General features: G+C 33.5%; 1 protein-coding gene across 1 annotated transcript in view; it reads right to left on the reverse strand.

Moving 5' to 3' along the window:
* The window catches only part of AGPS (alkylglycerone phosphate synthase), a 137637-nt gene that overhangs the window by 27943 nt on the left and 90000 nt on the right, over positions 1-19694 (reverse strand). Inside the window, exons 13-17 of the mRNA XM_082658479.1 lie at positions 16946-17022; positions 14741-14853; positions 8884-8953; positions 7972-8033; positions 4120-4209 (exon numbers count right to left, since the gene is read on the reverse strand). Of these exons, the coding sequence (XP_082514605.1) occupies positions 4120-4209; positions 7972-8033; positions 8884-8953; positions 14741-14853; positions 16946-17022 (412 nt within the window). The remainder of the gene's footprint in view (positions 1-4119; positions 4210-7971; positions 8034-8883; positions 8954-14740; positions 14854-16945; positions 17023-19694) is intronic.

Consider the following 19694-nt stretch of genomic DNA (forward strand, 5'->3'; position numbering starts at 1 on the left):
ATCCTTAATGGTGAAAAACTGAAAGCATTTCCTCTAAGATCAGGAACAAGACAAGGATGTCCACTCTCACCACTATTATTCAACACAGTTTTTGAAGTCCTAGCCACAGCAATCAGAGAAGAAAAAGAAATAAAAGGAATACAAATCGGAAAAGAAGAAGTAAAACTGTCACTGTTTGCAGATGACATGATACTATACATAGAGAATCCTAAAGATGTCATCAGAAAACTACTGGAGCTAATCAATGAATTTGGTTAAGCTGCAGGATACAAAATTAATGCACAGAAATCTCTTGCATTCCTATACATTAATGATGAAAAATCTGAAAGAGCAATTAAGGAAACACTCCCATTTACCACTGCAACAAAAAGAATAAAATACCTAGGAATAAATCTACCTAGGGAGACAAAGACCTGTATGCAGAAAACTATAAGACACTGATGAAAGAAATTAAAGATGATACCAACAGATGGAGAGATATACCATGTTCTTGGACTGGAAGAAGCCATATTGTGAAAATGACTATACTACCCAAAGCAATCTACAGATTCAGTGTAATCCCTATCAAATTACCAATAGCATTTTTTATGGAACTAGAACAAAAAACCTTAAAATTTGTATGGAGACAAAAAAGACCCTGAAGAGCCAAAGCAGTCTTGAGAGAAAAAAACAGAGCTGGAGGAATCAGACTCCCTGACTTCAGACTATACTACAAAGCTACAGTAATCAAGACAATATGGTACTGGCACAAAAACAGAAATATAGATCAATGGAACAGGATAGAAAGCCCAGAGATAAACCCACACACCTATGGTCAACTAATCTATGACAAAGGAGGCAAGGATATACAATGGATAAAAGACAGTCTCTTCAATAAGTGGGGCTGGGAAAACTGGACAGTTACATGTAAAAGAATGAAATTAGAACACTCCCTAACACCATACACAAAAATAAACTCAAAATGGATTAGAGACCTAAATGTAAGACCAGACACTATAAAACTCTTAGAGGAAAACATAGGAAGAAGACTCTTTGACATAAATCACAGCAAGATGTTTTTTGATCCACCTCCTAATGAATAATGGAAGAGTAATGGAAATAAAAACAAAAATAAACAAATGGGACCTAATGAAACGTATAAGCTTTTGCACAGCAAAGGAAACCATAAACAAGACGAAAAGACAACCCTCAGAATGGGAGAAAATATTTGCAAATGAATCAATGGACAAAGGATTAATCTCCAATATATATATAAACAGCTCATGCAGCTCAATATTAAGAAAACAAACAACCCAGTCCAAAAATGAGCAGAAGACCTAAATAGACATTTCTCCAAAGAAGACATACAGATGGCCAAGAGGCACATGAAGAGCTGCTCAACATCACTAATTATTAGAGAAATGCAAATCAAAACTACAATGAGGTATCACCTCACACCAGTTAGAATGGGCATCATTAGAAAATCTACAAACAACAAATGCTGGAGAGGGTGTGGAGTAAAGGGAACCCTCTTGTACTGTTGGTGGGAATGTAAATTGATACAGCCACTATGGAGAACAGTATGGAGGTTCCTTCAAAAACTAAAAATAAAATTACCATATGATCCAGCAATTCCACTACTGGGCATATACCCAGAGAAAACCATAATTCAAAAAGACACATGCACCCCAATGTTCACTGCAGTACTATTTACAATAGCCAGGTCATGGAAGCAACCTAATTGCCCGTCAACAGACGAATGGATAAAGAAGATGTGGTACATATACACAATGGAATATTACTCAGCCATAAGAAGGAACGAAATTGGGTCATTTGTTGAGACGCGAATGGATCTAGAGACTGTCATACAGAGTGAAGTAAGTCAGAAAGAGAAAAACAAATATTGTATGTTAACACATATATGTGGAACCTAGAAAAATGGTACAGATGAACCAGTTTGCAGGGCAGAAATTGAGACACAGATGTAGAGAACAAACGTATGGATACCAAGGGGGGAAAGACTCAGATGTAGAGAACAAACATATGGACACCAAAGGGGGGTGGTGGTGTGATGAACTGGGCGATTGGGATTGACATGCATACACTGATGTGTATAAAATTGATGACTAATAAGAACCTGCTATATAAAAAAATAAATAAAATTTAAAAATGAAAAAAAATAACGTTCAGTATTAAAAGAAAAAAGAAAGCACAATCTAGCAAATTTTAAAAGGTATCTGTCCCTATAGGGCAACAAGTAGAATTAAGAAACATAATATGGGAACAGGAAAGTACAAGATGGGAGAATGTAAAAAAAGGGAAAAAAAAAATCACAGAAGAGATTCCAGTTTAAAGAGTACATAAGTATTTCTAGTCTTGCAAAGCAAATATACAGAAATTATCATGCTCTGTCAACATATGAAGAGGGCCTAACAATTGGATGCCTTCATGAGAATTTGTCATTAAGGAAGAAAAACAAATAACCAAATTTTCCATACTAATACTAGTATGGATTGTCTACCTCAACCTTCATGTAACTACGTCACAATAATACATACGATGCCATTTATATAGCCCTTTATATGCTTTCTCATTTCATTCTTACAACAGTCCCTTCAAGGAGATATATTACCATTACTTTACTAATGATAAACTTAGAGCTCCAAGAGATTAAATTCCTAATAAATAGCAGAACAGTGCTTTCACTCTTTAGACACATGCAATGTTACAAAATAAAGAAATTTTAAAACTAAGCAGGAAGTTGCCATGGTGATGCAGTAGAAGGAAGGCCCAGATCTGCCTTCCTAGGCTGATATCAAGTGGTTCCAGGCTAATCAAAAGAACAATCATTATGAATAGAAATATACAGAAATGTTGTTGTGCTGAAGCACAACTGTTGTTTCAGAGTCCAGCATTTAACAATAAAGATACTACGTTAATTCGAAAATTACCTAACTTTTATTCATGCTTATATTGTAAGTTTTTTGTTTGTTTCTAAATATTGGAGTTATATCCCTGAAAACCACACACACAGAAAAAAAAAAAGAGAAGCAGTTATATAATACAGAATGTTCAATAAATTTTAAAGTGCTAGATTAGTACTGTATCATTTACTTTAAGGTTCCCCTTCTCATGATCTGTCCTAATTTCCCTTTATTCTCTATTCTAATTAATTCGATAACTTTTGTAGAGAAGTCAAATGCTCAATTCAATCTTTATACATTTAATCTTCTGGTGTTCACACAGAAAATTAATATCAAAAGATTGAACACAAAGTGCCCCTTCTTAAGAAAACCTCCTTTGGGGCTTCTGCTATTTAACTAAGAGATGACAAAATCATCAGTTAACTGTGCTCCAATATGGATTATAACTGTCCCATATGGAAGATACTAGCCACATGTGGCATTTTAAATTTAAATTATTTGAAATTAATAAAATTTAAAATTCAGTTCCACAGTCATACTAGCCACATTTCAACAGCCACATGTGGCTGTGGCTATCATTCTGGATAGGGCAGATACAGAACATTTCCATTATCACAGAAAGATCTATTAGAAAGCAACAAGTTAATCTTCATTTGGATTTTCTGGCTCCACTCATTCCTATATTCCATACCCACTGATTTAATCAACAACCGACAAAGTGGTTAAAGTGCCTTTTCTCTGTTAAAGAAAGAGCTGCATTGAATGTGTGTGTAATTTATAGTTTCTTGACCATATATGTAATTTATAGTTTCAGTGAATGAAGGAGTCCTTCTCTTACTCCAGCAGCTCTGACATTTGGCTCTTTACCATCATGCTGTCCAGACAGGGTAGAAGGCTCATGGCTCACTCATGGTAGAAGGCTCACTCTACCCAGACAGGGTAGAAGGCTCACTCTTTACCATCATGCTGTCCAGACAGGAGAAGGCTCACTCCTAGGAAAGGATGTTCTACTCCTATCGGGCTCAGGACTACTGTAAAAATCCTAGTGGCACAATCCTAAAAAGGTGGCAAGTAAAGTTTAGGAAAGCTTGCTAAGTGGAACAGACTGAAGCTTTTCCTCAGCTCACAAATTACACTTCTCTATTAATTAAAAAAAAAACAGTTGTTTTTTTTTTTTTTCAGAATAAAAAGTATAAGAACAGCAACAAAAACTCACCTGCATGTAGCAAGAGGAGCAAACTGAACACCTTTCTCTTTGCATTCCCTTGTTATTCTTTCCTTTACATTTCTACAGAGATCTACAACCCTAGAAAAAAATAATTGAATACAATATTAAGTTTTCACATAATTATAAAAAATCTAATTATTGCTGGTTTATCAGCACATTCAAGTCAGAAATTCTCTTAACTAAAACTTTCATACTCATTCCTTCAAGAATGAACAAGATCATTCAAACTGGCCTTCCATTCATAACTTCAAGGGAGCAAAGTCCTTTCCCTTTTTGTCACAGGAAAGACAGTAGTCAGAGGAGCATACTCAAGTCTCCTGAAGGCAGTTTCCTAAGCTAAGGAAAATCCAAATTCAAAATAAATTTAATTACAAGATTCTAAAAGCTTTTTAAAAAGCTCTAAAGAAAATGTTAATGAAAATTCAATTCTGGGTTATAGGAATACCAATCTATATCCCATCTAAGAAGTTTTCCTTAATTTAAAAATAATTTAATTAATAATCATAGTGCTATACCAAATGTTCAACAGCCTATTTTCAAGCACTAAGCTAAAATCCAGCTCAAAAAAGACTTACTGGACATGAACTATGTGTAAAGTTATGCTAGACAGTTTAATATGTTCAATATGAACAATGAAAACAGACAAGTGAGACATAGTTCTTAAAGGGGAGGGAAGATTGATAATATTTAACAATATTAATCTGTTTTTTAATGTGAGCTGTAACATATTGTTATAACTATATATTCTGTTTCATCTGGAAAATAAAACTCTTAAAAGTATATATCAGCCATTTTATTCTCCAATAAATATCCTGGGTACATACTGACACCGATTCTGTGTTTTAAACCTTAGTCTGTTTAGAATCATGAGAAAGGAAAAGATACCAAAGAAACTTAAAAGGTTGGCCCAATTTGATAAAAACAATAACATTTAAATGGATTATGCTTTACTGAACACATTAAAGTTATCTATATTTCCAATAAGAACAAAGAATAACTGATTAAAATATAAATATGAAAAAGGTTTTAGTGTTTTATTAGCATGTCAATTTTTACTTTTATAGTGTCTGAAAGTTTTATAAAATCTGACTTTACAAAATAGCACTCAAGTTAAGTTCTGCTTTATTCTGTGAGAGCTGCAGGCAGATACAATTTATCAATGTTACCTATGCCTTATTTATAGAATGGTAAGGATCCATGTTTCTTAAAAATCTTTCATAAAGAATTTAGATTATTGAAATTTAATGTCTTTAATTTGAAAATCCAACTTACAAAACAGATATTTTAAATATAAATAAAGGGACTTCCCTGGTGGTGCAGTGGATGGGACTCTGCGCTTCCAGTGCAAGGGGCCTGGGTTTGATCCCTGGTCGGGGAACTGAATCCCACATGCATGCTGCAGCTGGGGGTTTGCATGCTGCAATTAAGGAGCCCACATGCCGCAACTGAGACCCGGCGCAACCAAATAAATAAAATTTTAAATATAAATAAAATCTACTAAACTTTAATATCTACAGGAGTTCATGAATATTACAAATTTATAAAAGTAACAAGTTCTTTATCATGACCCTAGAAAACAGAATTCAAGTGTTACTTGAATGAGGTACTTTCTAGAAATTATTTGTATGGAGTTCTGAAAGTATTTTCTAACAGAACTCATGCAAAGGTCAATACAGTCCATTTGGACCAGTCACTACATAGGAAGTAAACAAAACTGTGTATACCTTTTTTTTTTTTGGCCGCGTGGCATGCAGGATCTTAGTTCCCTGACCAGGGCTCGAACCGAAGCCTCTTGCGCTGGAAGCAAGGAGTCTTAACCACTGGACCACCAGGGAAGTCCCGTACTGTGTATACTTTTAAATTCTTACCTGACCTATTAGCAAATTTAACACTATTGACCATTTCCTCCTTGAAAACAATTTCCCTCAGCTCCTCTCACAGCACTGGTTTTCCTCCAAATCTTCTAGATTTTATTCCCCAATCTCCTCTGCTAGCGCTTATTTGTACAACTTAAATGAATCCTTTGTTTTTAATCCCTTAAAGGTTGGGGTTTCTTGGACTTCTTTCTCAGGTCTTCTTTCTTTTCTCTTCGTCCATTTACCTGTTAAGTGTTTGTATATCTCCTTTGGTTTTAATCACAAATCTCAAGCTGATGTCTCTAAAATCTTCAAATCTCCAACTCGGACCTTTTAGGCAGCTGTTTTTATAAGGCTACATTCTTACACTATTCCGTAGTTCATTCACAGGAGTCTATGCAGAATATTCACTGAGCACCTAATAGGTGCCGTCATTGTGCTAGGGCCACAGAGGAATACATAAAAACTAGTAAGACCAATAATCCTTTAAGAAACTTATGCATGAAAAGGCCAAGCAACCTAATAATGTGTGAGGGTTGAAGACCCTGATCCCATGGGTTGCTGCTAAACAAGGTCTCTACCTAGCTAAAGGTTTGAAAGAGAAAGCAAGTTACTAAATGGTAACAAACTTTATGTCAGGAATACAGCTGCTTTCCCTTAATTTTATTTATTAAAACTTCAGTTGAAGACGTTGTTTTAAATGAAAACCAAGTACGTAACCCTGTATAAAACAGATATAGTCAGTGAGTCAAAAAAGTATTTAAGAATATACAAGGAAACTATAAAGAAAAATGAAAAGATAGTGCATGACTAGCTTCCACAGTTGGAAGAATTTAAAGACAAAATGGCAATCATAGGTAAGGAGTAATCGATGACAAGGAAATTCATACTACTGAAGAAGTAACACTACACTAACCCACTTTCCCCAGTAAGAATAGGTATTAAAGACTAAAATGGTCTCTGAGACATCTATGAACAGCTCCCAAACTATATCTGCTGTTCAAACATGTCAGATGTTGATGAAGTGATAATTCTTTTTATTTATAAGATTTATTCCCCTTATTAAAATTTAGCATCAAAAACTGAATGCTGTGACTAACATATTGATACTATAAATTTGATTGCTATCAAATTGATGGACTATTAGCATCAATACAGCAAAAGTCAAAACCCATAGTAGATGAAGACAGTGTAGAAAAGTAAAAAGTTTTCTGGGGGAGGAAAAAAAGAGGTTAGGGTAGAACAAAAATGTTAAGATAGGTAACATCTAACAGGTATATTCAGGGGGATTTGTTATATCCTATATACTTTATTATAGATTTAAAATAGTAAATTTTATAAAGAAAAAGTAAAATGTAAGGTATACTAGATTAAAAACGTGCTAACAACCTCAAGAATTTTTTATTAGTTAACTCACAAGTCTATCTTTAATATAACCACTTCACATTTCCTAATCATTTTTTATTATTAATTCCCTAACCAACATTTGTATGTATATATGTGTATAATTTAAAAACAGAAGTTATATATAATTTCTTAAATTGGGTTTCTTTCAGAAATCACTTAAATTCAAGTTAAGATCTTGCTTAACAGTGTACATACAAATATCAAAAGCTAAATGAAATACTACAAAAGAAGGTTATATTTTGGGGGGACTTTTTAGAGAACATTTAAGCATATTAACCATTTAAGAATTTAAATCAAAGCTAAGTTAAACCACATAGTGACATTTAGTGTTCAGTAAAATTCTTTAAAATGTAAACTGCGGTAATAACTTCCTTCTATGGGACATGGACAAGTCTGTCTAAAATTTTAAAAATGGCTTGCAAATGTGACATTCTGATGAAGATATTAAGTTAAATAAAAGTGATTACCTTGTTTCAACGTTTCCTTACAAAACTTTAAAAGTTTACATATTCACACACAATAAATTACTTCAGCAATTGTATAGCATATTTTAATAATATCAGGCATTTCATTTTACCTGTCCCAAGGAGCAGAAGTCTCAAAAGATTCCCCTAATACATAGTATTCCAAACCCAAATCCTGTTAAGACATATAAACAAAATTAAGAAATTACAACAGATGCAGAAGAGTCCATAATATTAGTAGTATTTCATGTTCATTATTAGTATTTCATGTTTCTAATTCAACCTCCTGGGCTCTTTACTATCTACCTCAAAAGAGCATGGGAAAGTGGCCCCAAGTGTGAGATATAATCTCCAGAAGGACAGAAACTTTGTCTTGTTTTCCTCTGTGCCCTTGGCACCAGGCAGAGTGTCTGACACACGGCAGGAACTCAAATATTTCTCTAATGAATGGAGTCTCTATCCAGAAACTGTCTAGGTACATGCAGAGAATACTAGCAGGACAGATTTTTAGTGGCCTAAACAGCAAATTAACCAATACCAAAAAGTGATCATCAGGATCAAAGGACCAGGGAGATAGGGAAGTTGGGGGAGGAGGGATTAGCGAAAGGAAAAGAAATCTTTTAAAATCAACTTTTCTTTAAAAATAAATTAGAAAATAGAGTGTCTGTCTTTGTAGTGACTAAATAGATAGACTATCTGGAACCACCTCACCTAGGAAAATATATTTTATAGCGTACAAGATATAATACTTATATGATAAGTAACTTATAATACTAAATTTTTTACCCAGAGTACAATTCTGTTTTAATATCAAAACTGGAAAGAGCAATTCATAAGCCACCACAAAAGTGTAAAGGTATGAAAGAAAATTTTATAAGGTAGAAAAATCCTGGACTCATATGAGTACAATGATATGTTAAATTACTGTAGGTTAAAATTTAAGAAAATAAAGAAAATAATTTTATTCACTTATAGAAAAAGTATTGTTTGCAACATAAACTGATAAAAGAAATGAGATAACTTACTCGAATGTATGCAATGACATAGGTCAGCAAATAACCTCTCTGTCCATTATCTTCTCCAGCTGCTAATCCACTGTAATTAAAGAATACACTGTCAGTATATTTCAAATGAACTATTAAAAATATATAAAACTAACCAAACTGATACAATACCTCAAGATAACTGCTTAACAGATTAACATATGTTACTTTACATCTCATTTTTATTTTAATCTCATTTATCATAAATGTATCAATGAGCTGTCAAGAGAATAGTCTTGGATAACAAAAATATTTTTAATATTCAGTTTGGTAATTAATTTTATATCTACCAAACCAGTAAAACTGACTGATATGAACTCAACTACTTCTACTCATACTGTCAAAAGAACAGAGAATTAGCCACGAGAAACAAGCTTAAATAATCGTCACAAGCATAACAACATACTTAAAATACTCTTATTTTACTCATATTATATTTTTACCTGTATATTCATGTATTATAGTCTTATTCATATATAAAGATTTGCAATGACTGACTAGGATCTTCCAAACACCAAGAAGTTTTCTGAATACTTGAGCACATAGTATTTGGAGTATTAGACAAGGTGTTTACTTTATGGGATTTATGATTTAAAAGACAGACAAAACATACTTACACAGATACATTAAAATTTATGAAGCAACAGACAGGCAAGTACAAGAGCAACAGTATGAACACATCCATTTCAATTGGAAAGTAGCTTTGTACAGAAGCTGTATTTGGTGATCTAGTTAGAATCAACCCCATATAACATATATTTCAGTCCAAGTACTCTGCTTTGTTAAAGTCATTCTAATTTTAAAAGGCTATGAATAATTACTGATTTCCACTACCTTCAGTAGATAGTTTTTAATTTTGCTTTTTTCCATCATCAGGCAGAAATTAAATTTTAAGTAGTCTTAGTCAATTAAATAAAACTTATCCCAAATTCTCAAAGTACCCACTAAAAATCCCTCAATAAAAACAAATAAAAGGAAAAATATCTTTTCTTGTGGCTTTCTTGAGTCATGATTGATGGCTAATCTTTATGTCTCTCTTCTTAATACCCTAACTGCGCCTTCTTGGTCTCAGGATGCTAAGCCCTTAACCATGGTGTTGCTTAAGACTCAGGTTTTGAACCTCCGTGATTTAAGCCTCTTCTCATTTCTCTTATGAATTCAGTTAACACCTTTACAGTTAAATCCTTTCTTTCCCCGATGTTTTGTCTGAATTTGGCAGTAAGTAAGTAATACAATGTAGATGTACCCTTGTTCTACACAAATACTGTAAGGCAATTTTCAGCGAGGACATATGGGCTAAATCAGATTTCCTGACTTTGTATTATAGTTGGATATACACGAATTAGTGTCATCCAGAAGGAGTGGCAAAGACTTGATAGGAGCAGCTCTAGTCTAGAACTACATGGGGAAAGGGTATAATGAAATGAAAGGGGGCATTTGTTACTAGAATGTTAATGAGCAAAGAAAACAACTTAGGTCAAGCTGCTAAGATTGAAAAGTAAGAAGAAACAGAAGACAATTTTGGGTTAGATGTGTATGGATGTTACGTTGAGGTAGGAAGTCAAATAAAGTTCCAAAACAAAAAGTAAACTAGTCAGAAAATTGCTGTGGCAGGTGCTTGGAGGAAAATAGATGAACCCAAACCTCAGGTAGATATGAATCTGAGTCAGACACTAACTCCAAGAGAGAAAAAACCCTACTGATCTAGGAAAGACACAGTTCATGCTAGGCCTACCGGCAGAAGGAAAGGAAAGGAGCATGAAGACTAGGAAAGGGTGCAAGAGACCATTGCTGGGAATCATACTCAGGTGCATTCTGAGTATGTACTTGGTGAGAAATAACAGGTATGAACATTTAGTAGGCCTGTCTCTCCTATATCAGGCCTACTGATATAAGATATAGCATCCTGATATATCAGGATGAGAAAAAGTCCGACTCTGCAGTCCCAGGTCAAGCCATTTTTCTTTAGACCCTTTTCTAATATCTGGCCAAGGGGAAAAAAAAGATCTGTTCCACTTGGAATCTAGTGTGACAAACCACACAGAAATATGCATTTTCTTACTCAAAGCAGGAAGAAACTGGATGTCCATTCTAAATTCATAAACCCTCCAAAAGAATAAAAGTCATTCTGGGTTCGCTTTTCTGAATCACAGGTTTCCCTGCAAATTTAGCTTCTTGGAACCTCTCTTTTTTTAGCTTTCAGAACTATCTAGTCTTCCAGCCAAAATTACTTTAAGATACAATATGTAAACAATAGTAGGGTTTAGAAATTAAATGCTTCTAACTTGCCACTTTTGCAGCCACTCCAAAAAACTATACTTAAATTCAACTGCCTTATGTTAAAGTAGCAACATCCATCCCCTACTTCCTTAAAATATCAATTAACAAGGTTCTTAAACTTAAAGCTGTTACATGAGGAAGGACTGGGACGACTACTGAAAGAGGAATGAGAGATAATCTTGTTATATAAAAGAACCATCTGGTGAACCTAATCACACTCATGTTAAATTACATTAAACAATTTAAGCACTTTAAAATTAATACTTTAAATATAACCCTTTAAAAATAACAATAGCATATTACCTTAAGTTCTATGGTAAATGTCAATGCATCTGTCATGATTGGTGACAGGTAATGTTTACTCCGCTTAGCTCTTAGAGAAGTTAAAGTACATTACTAGCAACCACAGATAAACAACCAAAGTATGATTATTCAACATTTGGCTATTATATTCTATTGGATCATATGTGTTCAAAGGTATTTAACAGTGTTTGCGTGGGTGTGGAAGGCAAAAAGGAAAAATGTTCTCAACTGTTGGGAGTACTTCATTAAAAACAATCAATTTAAAGCCAATGAGGTGGGCTTCCCTGGTGGTGCAGCGGTTAAGAATCCGCCTGCCAATGCAGGGAACACGGGTTCGAGCCCTGGTCCAGGAAGATCCCACATGCCGTGGAGCAACTAAGCCCATGCGCCACAACTACTGAGTCTGTGCTCTAGAGCCCGCGAGCCACAGCTACTGAAGCCCCTGCGCCTAGAGCCCATGCTCCACAACAAGAGAAGCCACCGCAATGAGAAGGCTGCGCACCGCAACAAAGAGTAGCCCCCGCTCGCCGCAACTAGAGAAAGCCCATGCACAGCAACAAAGACCCAACGCAGCCAATAAATAAATAATAAATTCTAAAATAAATAAATAAAGCCAGTGAGGTGGTGGAAACAGGATAAAACAAAAGAACAGAAAATAAAGAATAGATTGACAATGCCCTAATTCAAAATAAAATACATGAGCTAAACTAACTTATGAAAACTTTATTAGAAAGAAACTTAGTGATGCTTTCCTCCAGCTAGTTATGCAGGAGAAATGATTGAGGAATGAGGGTTGGCAGGGTAGCATCTTATGAAAAATATCCTTGAATCTTTCAGTGGTTAGAACAAAGAACTAGTGCCTAGAGAGAACTGGGGGAAAACCGGGACTACTGCTGGAAAACCACGCGAAGATATACTTCCAAGTATCAAAAAATCAAAAGAGCCCTAAGTCACCTGCCTGGTGATAGCCTAGGGTTGCTCAACACAGATTTTTGCATCTAAAAGAAGGGTGCCAGATGAAAGTATATTAAGAAATTAATTATAAACATAACTAAGAAGTAGCAAATAATAATAGCAAAAAAAATGACACTCCAATCAGGGTCTAAGTTTTTAATGCTTTACCCTTGCTGACATACCTCATTTAATATAACCTATTTTTAATGGATGAATTTGATACAAGTTTGTTGTTTAGTTTAAGCAAATTGCTGGAATTAAATCAATAGTTCTGGGGCCTCGTTATCAGTATCCAAAGAGATCTGGATTCACCTTAAGAAAGATTCACTATTATCTCAAGTTGTAAATGGCTGGTGTTACATGAGAAAAACAAAACTGGTATTACATGAAAAGCCAGTTCTTGATAGTTGGTGGCTCAAATTAAATAAAACTGACAACATGGTCCCAATAAATACCTAAAGATTAAAATATACCGTTTCAAGGGTGGCACAGTAATTAGTCATAAATAAAGTAGCATAAAAGATGTCAGGGAAAAATAAAGTATTCAGTTTCATAAATCCTTTCAATAAATATTTAATCAAGCATCTAGTATATAGCAGGCATCAATGGTGAGGCCCCAAAAGAGACAGATCATGCCCTATAAAAAGTATGTGTGCGTTAGGACAAAAAGGTCTTTTGTCATCATCCTATCCCAGTCTAACAGGAAATGCGGCACCTTATTAACTAGTAATGATTTGCTGGCTACTCTGAATTAGAACTATAACTATAGATCCCACAAAGTGCAATCTCTGAGTGTGTGTATGTGTGTGTGTATTGGAGGTGGGGGTGGGGAGTAGTGAGATGAAATTAAGCAAATTTAACCTTACATACAGTGATTAAAATATTATAGCATCCATTTCCCTACAAATGACTCTGGAAATTTTTGAAATCCCAAATAAACATTTAAATATATAATGAAATAACTTTAAAAGCTTCAGTCTCTAATATTTAAGGCTAAGTAGATACAAAAGATTTAATTTAGATGTAAAAGGTTTTCATTTAAAACTCCTTTAGTGTTTGTTTCTCACTAGTATGATGGGTTTAAAAAGTTTTTAAAACAAATTATATATGTACTCCACATAACTTAGAAACTAAAAAATATGTACATGAACATTTCAAAAAATTTCAGAGATAACCTGATTTCCAACCCATCTGCTCATTAAATGAAACCTTACAGCACTCTTAACTAATTTAGCTAAAACATCAATAATTCCCAAAAAGGTACTATGGAGAAGAAAAAGTGAAAGATTACTGAATTTCACCTTTTACTAAAAAAATTATAATTCCACTTGCCAATTTCAGAATAGGGTAAAAATAAAACTGAGAGATTATTTTTCAATGTTCAAAAACAGTACAAAGGTAAAGTAAAAATTAGGCCCAAGATTATCTTTTTCTAAGAATACTGCACTTTAATACTAAGTTCAGAAAATCCTAAAAACAAAGGGCTGAACATTATATATGAGGAAAACACATAAAAGTGGCGCATTCTAAGACATATGGCTCCAAATTAAGCGTTCATTTGTTCTCATAAAGAACAGCAAGAAAGGGGAAAAAAAGAAATAAAAGTAAATATTTACAAAGAACTCAGATTAAGGATAATGTATGTGTATGATATATTTTAAGCTCTGAAATTAAAAAAAAAAAAAAGACTGGTATCCAGAAAACTGTTTATTATGTACTTAAAAAGGAAAGGAAAAACATGTAGTCCTGATAAATGGCGCTTTCACTATAGTTCTCATCGATCAATCTTATAATCCATCAAGTGGACAGACAGAAACCACCCAATCATTATTCAGTTGGTTACAGATGTGAAATGTTTTCAGTTTCTTTATACCAGCACAAAACAGTAAGTGACAGGAAGTGGAGTATAGATAATTTATCAAATACTTTTGATTAAACACAATTTCCTTTTAAAAACATACTTATAGCATGTTTTATACATATACTATTACCACTAAATAGCAACATGACTATGAATTTTTTTCTATTTCACTTAGCACAACAAATAGAAAATAATATAAAATTACCATTAATGAAAAAATACAATAAGAAGATTCACTATGTCACGTATACGATTAGACAAGTAAGAGCAACATACCAGTCTAGCCTTCTACAAACTTTAGAAGTAAACCAACATATTATTTCAAGTTGACTACCATATATTAACATAAATTTAATACTGAAAAGTGTACATTAACAACTGCTTGGAGATATCAGAATTTTAGCTTAACTTTCTCTTGGCATTATGAACTGAAAGCCATACCCAAATTTTGAAGCAATGTCATACACTTGTTTTTCATGTTGAAGAACCTTCTCACGGTCCCCCTCAAACAGTAATGTAGCGACACTTAGCTGATTTGGATCAAATCCTTTAAACTACAAAAGAATATTATTATTACAGATAAGTCTTAGTCTACAAAATAGTAAATCAAAATACATTTTGCTCTTTTTTTCTTCTGATCTGAGCTCAAACATACCAGCTCTTCAAAATCTGAGCTTTGGGACTTTATGTGTCAATCAAAAAGAATGCTTAATGTACCTATTTAGGTCATCACAATAGAACAGCACTCAGGAAAAACACTTCATTTTAAAGTATGCCAAGGTATCAATTATAATGACATATTGGTATGGAAATACAACAAATTAACTTGTAAGAATTATAACTGTACCAAAGAATCAAATAAAACTACCAAAATGATAGAACGTAATAAAGTAGCAGGATGTTGGGGGGGAGTAAAAACCAGCAGCACCCTTACATACATACCACCAATAACTTCTTATTAAGTAATATTTTCAAAGGAGACCTTATGTATAAAACAATATAAAACATCTAAGAATAATCTTAAAAGGAAATACATAACTTCATTAGGAAAACATGTCTAAAAAAAAGATGAGAGAAACGTATGTTCCCAAATGCATAAACTAAGTATTATAAATCGGTCGACTTTTGCCCAAATTAATATGATAGTTTATTCCAATTTTAATAAAAACCTCAATGAGCTTCCTAAAATGATGAGTTTCTAAAAATTTTCCAGGATACTGAACAGGTAGATAATGGTGATAACAAGGAAAATTCTGAAAAAATAAGAGGGAGAACTAGATCTACAGCAATTAAATCCATTTAATTTTTCAAGAACAAAAGCTCTTTTCAAGAACAAAAGCTATTACATAAAAATGTCTTTTTCTTATATAAGTATATGAGAAGATGTCTTAGACATGGCAAATCAATATAAGAAAAGCAAGGGGCTTCCCTGTTGGCGCAGTGGTTGAGAGTCCGCCTGCCGATGCAGGGGACCTGGGTTCGTGCCCCAGTCTGGGAATCTGGGAAGATCCCACATGCTGCGGAGCAGCTGGGCCCGTGAGCCGTGGCCGCTGAGCCTGCGCATCTGGAGCCTGTGCTCCGCAACGGGAGAGGCCACAACAGTGAGAGGCCCACGTACAGCAAAAAGAAACAAAAGACAAAAAACAAAAATGAAAAGCAAGGACAGGTTAGTTAAAGGTGCTGTCACAACTAGTTAGCAATCAGTAGAGCAAGAGGTGAAGATTAACTTAGTTTTTTATCTCACATCATAAAATTGAAATAAAGTCAAACAGTAATAAAGACAAAAAATTTTAAAATTCCTTTTTAACAAATAAGTGAGAGAGAGAAGAAAATGGTCCTAATCATAGTTCTGGAGGAAGATAGGCTTTTCTAAGCTTAAAAGTAATTAAATAATCAAAGGAAAGATATAAAAATCAGAAACTTTTACACCGAAAGAAAAAGAAAGAAAAGAAAGAAACCTTATTAAAAAGGAGTCAACTGACTGGAAAAATTATTTACAACATTTATGAAAAAGGCATCTAATAATTTCATTTTTCAAAAGGCACACAGCAAGGCATTAAACCATTCCCCCCGCACCCCCCAAAAAGAACAAACAGAAGTTGTTTGTTTGACGTTGCTACCCCTAGCAAAATAACCACATTCAACTAATTCACAAAAAATCACATCTAGGAAATACAGGGAAATGGTCAGTCTCATTAGAGTTTCAAGAAATTTCAACTAAAATAAAATACTATTTCCCCCCTGGATTTACTAAATTTAAAACAAAACAAAAAATCCCATATGTAATAGCAAGGATGCAATCCAAAAATGGCACATATGCATTGTCATGTGTCAAAAGTTTTAAAAAAACGAATACTTTTATTCCACTTCTAGATATCTACTATGAAGGAAAAAATTCAAACTATAAAAAATGTTATATGCTAAAACTGTTCAATGAAGTGTTATTTTTAGGAACTTCAAATCCGGGAAAGCTTTTATATTTTCTGAAATTGAATGCATAATTGATTTACTTGATTAAATATTTACTCCAACATAAAAAAAAACAATTATTAAATGTACACAGCAACGTGGAAGAACATAGGTGTGTGTGAGGAAGAGAAGTCAGAAAACAAAATTAATATCCTAAGCATTAAAAAAAATTCTTACCTTTGTAATATAAAACTTTTTTAATCCATCCAAAAATGATGTAAAAATAGAGGAAACCTGAGGTTTGAGAGCATGACCTAAGAAGAAAAAAAGTTCATATTTTAAGTTAATAGCAAACTAATTTATCTATGTTTTTCATAAGAGCAAGAGGCTACTTTAATTTAGTATCCTAAAAGAAACTGAACATTTCCATGACTTTAGTTTTTAAAATCTCCTATGTTACACATATAACACATTGGTATTAAGATCTACATCTTTTAAAAAGTCACAAACAACTTTTTGTTTGCCAAACTCCTTCTTGGGTTTTTTTTTAAACTCAAATTACTATATGTAATTACTACTACACACAGTTTAGGTTATCTTTCAATGGTATAGTTTATACATAGTAAAATCACTTCATTAATTTTTATTTCATTAGGAACACCCAATGGTGGCTAGTTCTACTTTTATTTTTTTTAATTATGCAGAAACCATTCAGAACTATAACCAAATATGGAGTCAATGCCAAGTTTAAGACTGTTTCTTAATTAATTCTTAATTCATCCAGAATTGTTGGCATAAAACTAGTAATTGCTTCCTTAATTATACCCAGAGAGTTAAAATTGCCAAAAAAACATAAATGGTGTCTCAGAGTCTGTTAAATTAACATCGTTGCCTGCGGATTAAGCTTAATTGAGTAAAAGTCTTTTACTGTTTTCTCATTGTTTTCAGAGTAGCAACTTCTTAACTCCCATGACTATAACATTTAAGAGTCAAGCATCTGGCCTAGTACTGTGAGCCCAATTCAGAAAAATTTGGCACACCATTTATATAGAATTTTTATAAAGATTTTTAAAGCCTCTAGTAAATCTAAAATTATCTCCAAATAAAACATTTATTTTTAAAAAAGGCTTTAAGGTTTTGGGATTTTGTTTATTTTTAAAGTGTAGATCCCTTCTTTTAAAATAGGTGCAAACTAGCTTTTTAGAAGGAAAAAAGAGGGGGTTGAGAGAGAGATTTCTGGAGGAAAAATCACTTGCAGTCTTTTTTTCCATTCATCTGTTTTTTAAAGTGAGAATCTGAATCTGTAATATTTATTACATTCTTACAGATTATAATAAGAAACTATATTACATAAAAGACCAAGTAACCAAATAAATCTTAACCAGAAGCTAAGTTAGGTAACCATGCTATAACCAAACAAAGCAAAAAACAAACGAACAAAAAATAAAGAGCAGATGACATAGACATGAACCTAGCAATCTTTTTGAGATCCTGGATCACAAGAGGTTTGTTTGGGATTTTTTTTTTCTTTCATGGTAACCTGTCAGAAATGTTCTCTAGCATAACCAGTGTTTTTAAAAGATACCATTTCTAGCATGTATAAAGTTAAAGGTAACACATCATCAAAATATTCACTCGCTGTCCCAAATGGAATTCAGCCTACTTTAACAGCAACTGGAAACAAATATATAAACATAAATGTGTGAGTGTGTGTATCTGATCCTCATAAAAGACTTCTGGTCCACATATTTTTACACAATGTATGAAGATTCCAAATATTACTACTCCAATATGGAATAATCCTTAAGGGTATATGTTCATCTTATCACACTGAAATTTAAATGCACAACTTCTATTAACACTATTGTGAGTTAGTCACATATATCCCTAATACTGAGTGACGTGATAGCCTGATGGAATATGCTTCAAGCATAATTATTGCAAAAGTGATACTAACTTTTAAGTGGGTCAAGTATTAGTATTAATTAAGAGGATATTATTATCTTTTACTTATTCTTAAATTAATGTTGCCTACCGAACTAATTACATTCTAAACATATTCCAGCTATTGTGTTTTATTTTATATAGAAAACAAAGGAACTAGTTCCTAAATTTACTAGCTAGACAGTTTGATTAGCGAATTTTGTTATTGTTACAGTGTTAATTAAATAATTTTAAAGGATTCCATAAATCCTTATGTTTCAAGGAAGTGCTCCAAAGCACTGGAAAAAGTCGGGCTTTGGGGTCAGACAGATTTGGGTTCAACCCCAGCTCCACATATAACTTGTGGACTTTGGCCAAAGTATTTAGCCTTTGAATTGTTTATAAATTGGAAATACAACCTTGAGGGATGGTTGTGTGCTACTGATAATGTGCTTAGCACTACCCTATATGCTATTCAAGATTTGTTTACCCTCTTTTGCTAATCTGATGATTAAGTCAATTAACATGTAAGTGTCTGTTATGTGACAGGTGCAGGACACATAAAAATGAATAAGAAACATCCCCCAAATTTGACAAACATTAGTTCACAGGGAAAATATGTAGATCGTTTCAATGTACTCAATGATATATATCATTTCAATATACTGAAAATGTATCATTTCAATAAAATATATTGAGTTGTGTCAAGGAGAGGGGTGATAATAAAAATATTAACAACTAATAATAAGGCTTGTGCTTTGTTAACAACCAATACGGTACAAACATTGACCAATCAGTCATACAGTTGGTACAAGGTCCCAGACACCCGTTGCTGTGCTAAGAGTTATTTAGTTGGTTGATCATGAAGTCATGGCAGGATATGTAGGTGGGAAAGGTTCAATGAATACTGAGAAATCAAAAAGGTTACAGACTGCCAAGAAGCATGATCAGATCTGTACTGCTAAAGGATCACTCTGGTGGCCAAGTAAAGGGCAGAAGGAGAGGAGACACACTAAAGACTAGCGAGAGTAGAACCAACATTAGAGCATGTTCCTAGGTACAG

The sequence above is a fragment of the Grampus griseus genome (assembly GCF_964374135.1).
Source record: "Grampus griseus genome assembly, chromosome: 7".
NCBI classification, from domain to species: domain Eukaryota; kingdom Metazoa; phylum Chordata; class Mammalia; order Artiodactyla; family Delphinidae; genus Grampus; species Grampus griseus.